The sequence below is a fragment of the Fulmarus glacialis genome, unplaced genomic scaffold (genome assembly GCF_000690835.1).
Source record: "Fulmarus glacialis isolate BGI_N327 unplaced genomic scaffold, ASM69083v1 scaffold48949, whole genome shotgun sequence".
NCBI classification, from domain to species: Eukaryota; Metazoa; Chordata; class Aves; order Procellariiformes; family Procellariidae; genus Fulmarus; species Fulmarus glacialis.
In genome coordinates, this window is record NW_009232349.1 from 1 (window position 1) to 8,420 (window position 8,420).

The window sequence follows — 8,420 nt, forward strand, 5'->3', positions numbered from 1 at the left end:
AAGTAACTAGCAATGGGACGAGAGGAAATTACCTCACGCGACAGGGGAGGTTTAGATTGGCTATTAGGAAAACTGTCTTCACTGAAGGGGTTGTCAAGCCTTGGAACAGGCTGCCCAGGGAAGTGGTGGAGTCACCATCCCTGGAGATATTTAAAAGACATGTAGATGTGGTGCTTAGGGACATGGTTTAGTGGTGGACTTGGCAGTGCTAGGTTAACGGTTGGACTCCATGATCTTAGAGGTCATTTCCAACCTAAATGATTCTATGATTCTATGATTCTATGTTCTCCAGATTGCGCCAGTCTGTATGGGAAACAAGGGATTGCTCAGGGATAAGGCACTAAACCTGTGACAGATCTCCAGAGAAGCAGATCTTCAGGAAAGACTTCAGTAATTTTTAAAATGTTTTTCTTTCAAGATTAAGAAGCTATACCGAAGGCCCTACAGAGTCTGTCTGTGGTAAATTACCCAGTAGCTTCAGTTTCAAGACCACTCCCTGAAAAGAAATAATGAATGCAATATCATTTCTGCGTTTAGTCCTTTTCCTGACTATGATGAAAGATGAATAATGCTCTGCACTTGATTTTTAGCACGAATTCAGTTGACAAGCAAAATTTTTCCTTCTTCCTAAAGACGTCCTTTTTAATTAACTCATACTGAACTAATTTCCAAGTTATTTCAGCAGGTTCTTGATGTCTGAAACAATTTTTTTTCAGGCCTCCGAGTAAACCCACTATATGTCACTCCAACAATAAATGCATTTCCCATAAGTCTTTAGAGCTCCAGATGTCAGAATTGCCTGTATGTCATACTGGACACAGTAGAAGATGAGCTTCTCAGGGTCCCACAGAATTATACTTTCACTTTTTAATGAATATCACAAACACAGTAAGGACTAGAAAATGAAAAAGCAAATTACTTAAAATAATGCACAGTGTAAAATCTTCTCATTCATACTCTGGCGTAACTCTCTAACTCTTACAAGATACTGGTACCACATATGTTTCTTTGTCCTTTTTTCCTTTTTTTTTTTTTGGTGCAAGGTTCCCCCTGAGTTCAGATTTCCTTGTCCTGCCCTCTGTTTGAAAAGCAGGTGTCAGCCTACAACCAGTGTTCAACTTGTAGCTGAGGCTCTGCAGACTGTATAAAGAAGCTACTGAAAATCAGTTGCTATTTTCTCCGGAGAGGTCAGTACTGTGCTTATAGAAGAAAGTAATAAAAAACAGTATGTCTGAGGGAAATTGTTTTTCTGGAGAATTGTCCCTTGTAGATTACTGAAGCATGCATTGCCACTAATACTGTGGGAATGTTGTCAAAAGGGTTTTTCCACTGTGATGCATCTACAAATCACACTACCTAAGCCTCACAGTACAAAATGTTTGAATGGCCTTTTGCAATGAAAATATTCAGCTTTGAAGGTTTTGGGGATGGGAGGGATTTTTAAACTGTCTTAAGCTGACTGACTCTGCAACTTTATAGCTGTTATTGATCCCAAAGACAGCAATTCCATTTCCAATCCCTAATCTATCTGGGAGCTAGGAGGATAATGACTGTTGAATCTTCTTGGAAATTGGTGTACCAGGTAAGGAGGCTGCAGTACCTTTCAAGAGAACAAAGTCAGATCTTACTTTTGGAGTGAGAAAAAACAAACAAGCCCCCTATACTCTAGCCTTAAGAAAGATTCTGCCTTTGTGGAAAATCTAAATTGAAAATGCTGTTCTTGGATCAAACCTCAGTGTTGAATTTAACTACACCTCTTTACTGTGGTTAGAGAAGCCCTGCAAGCCAAAACAGCATCTAAGAACTACAGAGCCAAACTGTTACAGAGGCCATAACTAAGCTACAATTTTTACACATGCTATGAAGTCTTAAAATTTGAAAGGTTCTCTCAAAGTATCAGATTTAGTTGAAATAAAGAGTGAGAGCTATGAACTGGATCCATGATCTAGCTAGGTGCTATCCAGGGGCACTGAAGGCCTCCGACAGACACAGTACTACACAAAATGACAAAGAAGGAATACAGAAATTTGATCTAAATCTAATAGTTTACTTTTTTTACACAAAAGCCTCTAACAACAGTACCGGGATATATATACGTAAGATGTAGAAACATGCCACTGGACATTAAGGCACGGTGTTTGGTACAAAAGGCTTGTACGCATCTCCTTGCAGCGCTGTGGTAATATATATCAGCAAAGACACTCTATCCAGTGTTTATCAATATGAACTTGTGCACTGATCTGGCTGGACAGCCTGTCGGCTTTATCATCAGACTCACCTGAATGTAGTTGTCAACAATTCCCCAAGCAAAGCCACAGGGAAAAATCCCTTCTATGGGCTGGTTTTCAGGCAAAGGTGGGAAGCCATTTTTTTCTATCAGCTTTTGATAGAACAAGACAGAAGATTTGGGCATCAACTTCTTGTCGTGGCTTTCAAAATCAACATAAAACAATCCACGCCGAATGCTGTATCCCCTGTGCCATTCAAAGCCATCCAGGAGGGACCAGACCGTGTAGCCAAACACATTAACTCCGTCGTACCGGATGGCTGAGAAAAGAACAAAACCAAACTTATCGCAGTGCTCATTCTTCCTCTGTAGATTACACCGTATCAGCAATGTTTGCGGTATTCATGTGTAAGAACAATGCGATAAGTCAGATAAGTATCTCGGGGCCTGCCTCAAAGCCCGTTCAGGGAAGATATTTCAACTGCACTCAGGGAGCTGCCAGGGCATGGGTGCACTGTGCAAGGCAGTAGAGGTACCTGGCTTGGCTTTAAACAAGACAGATTTAGAAAGAGAAGCAGTGCAGCAGTGGTTTGAGCAGTGCTGCTAGTAAGCATGCCAAACCTCAGCCTCGGAGCAAAGCACACCACACTTCAACTGTTTGCAGCAGCTGAGCTAGTAACTGCACTGCACTGCACTGCGCTCTGCTAAGCATGCACTGCAGCTCACTCTGGGGTAGCTTAGGTGCCATTAATGCAGCGCTACCCTGTATGCAAACAAAAGTTACACTCTTTTTGATCCTTCCCCTCCACTACAAATACATATTGAGAAAACCCTGACAACACTTTTGGTGTGCTGATGAATTTTTACTACCAAGGATTTTAAGTAGAAGTGATAATGCAGGAAGACCCTCTTTATTTGATAATTCTGTCTCTTTCCATCTTTTATAGCATAGCATTTTCCAGCTTAAATATTTAAAGGTTTCTAAAAGTTCTAGGTCAACCATTTGACTTTTAAGAATTGCCACACACTTTGTAGGTTAAAATCAGGGTCTACTGGCATCTGTTAGTATTGCCAGCTTTACAGTTTTATTTTGAAATTCCAAATGATACTCGCTTTTAGTTGTATTAAACGCTGAGATTCAGCAAAACGTTCCTGGGCAAGGCTTGGCTTCAGGAAAGCACAAAGGAGTGTGCTTATTTTAATTACATAATTAGACCCACCCTAATTCAGCAATGCATTTAAGCACATTCTTAAATGTTCTTTTGAACTTGAGTTTGGCTCTGGTACCAAGAGTTTATCTTTATTACTCACCATCTTCTGTCAACCCAAACTGGGTACTGACTGAACATAATATTTTCTAGCCTAGTAACACTGAAAGCGTTATTTCAGGCAACCAGAATATCAAGATCCTCATTTCCTGGTTTTATTAATGTATCTCATTACAATCATTTATAAAGGACCACATGGATTCTTGATTGTAACCTTATTTCAATCAATTAAACGAACTGCAGTTAAATACGCAATGAATTTGGCCCAGTCTCTATCAGAGGTCATGAGAAAACATCTAAGGAAATGGACTATTTCTCCTCCTAAAGGCATCATTCTTTTGTGTTTGACAAATGCCAGTATTTTTCTAACCTCTGCATGCATCCATGATGACATCTGCTGTACCAGCAGAGTAAAAGCCAATACAGGTCCACTTTGTGAACTGGGCTCAGTGAGAATTTCTCTTTGAACAGCATCTCATCCCTTCTGTAAGTCATCACACAGCACTCCCACACTTCTTGAGCACCTCATAAAAATTCTCCTCAAATCCTTCTTTAAAAATGCATTCACTTTTAAGTGTCACCTATGAAAGAAGCAACTTGAAAAATTTTTGGAAGTTCCAAAAAGTTTGGAAGTCTCAAACATAGTATCCCACATGAATTGCATGTTATTGAAAAACCACAATGAAAATTATTGTCTTTTTTTTTTTTCCCCTTTTGTCTATCTCCCCTCTTTTTTATGTCTGTTAGTGTACAAGCCAGGCTGATTGAAACCTAAACCATCCTTGTTTCTGAAACTCAGTGGCCTTGTCCACACTACCTACTGGAAATAATTCCTGACCTGAGCAATCCCCCACAGCATGCCCAGAAGCGTGCTACTGTGCAGGCCAGAACTCTGCCAGAACTGGGTTAAAAATTAAACAGTACTTCAGCTCACGCTCTGTTTAGCTCACTAGTATAGAAATAGTCCAAGAAAAATTGGCAGACCCATAAGCATCAAATACAGATCCTTAAAACCCTCTGCTCAGCTGCTATCCAACCCCAGTGCGTCAAGGTGAAGTGTGTGAAGCCCACAGCCCCTGCTTCCGTGTGGAAGGTGCCCACAGATCTCTGTTTTGCCTCTGGACATACTTAAGAATAGCTCAGTCCTGACCTGTCAGGGGCCTGGCTGTTCCCGTTCTCCTTAAGACTCTTTGAATTCAGACCTGCTAACTCCCTTGGCTAGTCAACATGGCACAAAGGAGCTTGCATGCCCTCCTGGTCAACATCTCCACTTTACAAGGAACAATCAATTTACTCGTTGCACCAGAGACAGAGCAGGGAAGTGAATATGACCCTAGAGTAAGTGGTTAGATACCCACCCATGTGAGAAGACATCTCCAACCAATTAGCAGCTGTAATTAATATTTAACTACTTTATATTACAGCTCTATTTACTCTATTCAACCCTAAATGGTATTTGGAAAAAAACCCAGAAAGATCAATAATAGTAAACAGTAAAAGGATTTAGGGCTGTGAATCCCAAATAAAAGAGACCCTTTCCCAGAGCCAAAAAAAAAAAAAAAAAAAAAAAAAAGATGATAGGCACTTGTCTACAGCATGCAGTGTCAGGATGGGCATCTACATCAGCACTTCAACTGAAATCAGGGGCGCACTTTTGAGCAAATCTCCCTCCTTATCACACTTCGGTTCACAACACAGAGTGGTCTCAGGATGCATGACCTGGGTTCCTTTGGGGTGAAATTAATCCAGAAATGGGCTTCAGGAATGCACACAGTGTGGACACCAGGCCCTCAACACTAACTCTTTTTACTCTACAGGCTTGCTCCGACAGGGCTGCCCTTACTTGTTAACGTAGATATAGAAATAAGCAGTTTTGTCTGAACCAGTGCATATACACAATCAGGCAGATACTCACCAAATCTAGGAAGCAGCAAAACCACGTTTATGTGGCCCTGCATACATAATCTACATTAATTATCCTTGCTTCTCAGTGCTATAGCTCCAATGCCATTTTACTGCCCCGTGACTGCTGGAGTGAATCTGGTGGCAACTAGCTCACGAATCTCTACATTACAGTGCTTTACTGCACTGGATAGACATGTCCTAAGTCACTGAGAGAGACAACATGCGCCTTTGTCTTTGGTCTTTAAAGTTGTCCAGCAAGACTGCTCACAGCCAACATGATGCCTTTTGTGGATCTTTCCCAACGAAATTCCCCTAGGTATTGCATAGAGAACTTCAGTATTTACACTGGATTTTGCAGATTTTAATGGGCAGAAGAGTTGGGTCCAATAATTTTCATCATAATGATGCCGAAGCCCCTTCTGCAGATCCAGTCTGTCTCTGCTGGGTTTTTTTTCTGTAAAAAGTTTAGCCAAGCATTAGTATTCTTAACTTAATATGACAAGACTACTGTTGTTGTTGCTGTTATTATTATTTACTGAGTGGCACATTAAAAGGAAAGAAACTCTGTAAATTGAGAATGTTTCCAGCCAGCTGTGATTAAGGCAGATCCCTGTGTGTACGTCCAGCAATTTACAAACTAAGCAGAAATATGGGTAGTGGGAATATGACCCCTTATAGCTCTTCATCTGACTTCATGCAAACTAGTAATACCGTACTTGCAAGAGTTAGTAACTGTTTACATTTCATTCTTCCCATTTTGGATGTGCTGGCTCATGTATATATTCACCTGTTAATTTATTTGTAATAATTAGGTTTCTGGAATAGCAGATGAAACAAACGTGGGACTCCTGCATCTTCATGAGTGCTGAGAATAAAATGAAAGCCATTTTTGCTCATCCCCGGTATGAAAATGGCACTGTAACACAATGGCTATCTCGTCTGAACTAATAGCTACAATAGTACTGTTTTTAAAACCAGAACAGTAAACTGTAGACAAGTAAAACAATTATTAAATTGTAAATTAAGAAATTAAAAGACAATAAAAGTGGAAATGGGAACCCAAACAACTTACTGGTGACTATTAGGATTGAAAAAATCTGTTTTGCCACAAGGAAATGGGAATAACTCTCATACAAGCTAGCATATTTCTCTTACTGTTTGGCAAAAAATAATAGGTTAACAATTTAAATAATCTAGATTATATAACCTCAAACATTCAGTTCTCCTTAAACTGATGTAAATTCAGATTATTGTGATTGATGTCCAGAGCTGTACCAATGTAAAACTTGTGCAAGGGCAACACTGAGATGCAGAATGAAAACATTCCAATTTTTCATTTAAAAATGTATTCTTTCAGCCTTACGTTTTCTTCAGAGGAACTCCTATTGCATAGTATTTACCTTCCCACATATATATTCTTACATTTTGTACATACGCATTCATACATCTAAGACATGGAAAACAACTATTAATAAATAACACAGTAAATTTCCCCAAGTCCATTGAGACTACAGTTCACACATGTTTTGCACTTCCTCCCATCAAAGACAGTAGAAATTTTCCTACTGACTTCAAAGACAGCAGCATCAAGCTCACCAAATGCTATCTGCAGATATTAAGGGTCTTCAAGAGCTGAAAAGAACGCACCCAGGAAAGGGATTTGGAGTCTCATTTCACAAGTGCCAAGATGAATGTTAAAGACTAAAATTAGTTTTCAGCCTGGTTCTTTAATGTGTCTCTGTACGCTATTTTGCATTATTATTTTGTCAAGCACATATTAATACAACCTCACTCCTACCTTTTAAAGTTTCCATAATGAACTTTTTGAGATAGTAAATATATTTGGCATCATCTCTCTTGGTGCTACCAGAAACAAACCAGCTGTTCTCCACAATGAATATTTGGGGGTTGTTATATTCACTGCTTATCCAGTAAAGGAGCTGCCTCAGGCTTATTGATTCCAGCTGCTGGAATTTCATGTGGGAGTCCAAGAGCTGGAAACTCAGGGTAGCTCCAAAAGAAAGAGCAAAAAAGTCTGCTGTTCCCTTGATGTATTTCTTCTCAACTTCACTGAATTCAGGCAACAGAGATGAGAGGTTGCTCCTCATGCTCTCTGGATAGTCACCATCAATAAATATGGGCTTAGCAAACCAGCCGAGCACGAAATCAAGGGATTTTTGACATTCTTTTATGTTTTTTTCAGTCATATGTTGAGGTTTTATCCAGTGGGAGCTAAGGGCAATGGACACTTTTCCTCTTTGAGTTGGACGAAAATGGTCATTGTAGAGATGCCAGACTTTAGCATGGGCCTGTTGAAAAGAAAGATTGTAATTAATGCACCTGAAATTCCATTTTAAGTAACACAATTAGTCTCAAGTACTGACGTCCAGTGTCACGTAGTAACCACATAAACACGGCATTTGAGCGCTCAGCCTGATTCATTCATCAGCAGTTTACAACTCCTAAATTAACTTTTCTTTAACACCATATTAATACCAGGTATCAACTAGAAATCGCTAGCTGGTCGGGGAAAACAGCATTGCAGTTTTCCATGAGATACTATTCCAGGCACTGAACGCACTTTTGGTAGTTAGTTAGACACCTTTACTAACTTTTGTTATAAAGTTCAGACATACTTCCAGTATTTACAAAAATGAAAATGCATTTAACTAAACATGTTTCAAAGTATGTTTTCATTATAGGAGTATCACTTTATCTGTAGATTCACAGATACATAAAGAAGGAAGGTCTATTCTTAAGAACTGCCCAAATCTCTCAAACAATACAAGACAAAGAAACACCCTTGAACCTATTCCTCTTTGAAGCAGAACACACAGTATAGGAAAAACTACCAATCTGGATTTTAAAAAGTCTGGTGAAAAACAATTTACCACAGCTCCAGAAAAATCATTCCAATGATTGGATTTAATTTATTAAAATTTGCTATTTACCTCTAGCATCAGATTTCAAGCACTTGTCTTGGTATAATTTTATCCGTTACTGTGAGGAGATCTTTTCTA

General features: G+C 39.4%; 1 protein-coding gene across 1 annotated transcript; it reads right to left on the reverse strand.

Annotated features, from left to right (window-relative positions):
* Window positions 1-2,278: 2,278 nt before the first annotated feature.
* Window positions 2,279-7,709, reverse strand: LOC104081923 (klotho-like; the record flags this gene model as incomplete). Its single annotated transcript, XM_009584850.1, has 2 exons — window positions 2,279-2,547; window positions 7,199-7,709. Coding segments are annotated over 2 exons (780 nt in total), but the record flags the coding sequence as incomplete, so codon positions are not given.
* Between the last annotated feature and the right edge of the window lie 711 nt (window positions 7,710-8,420).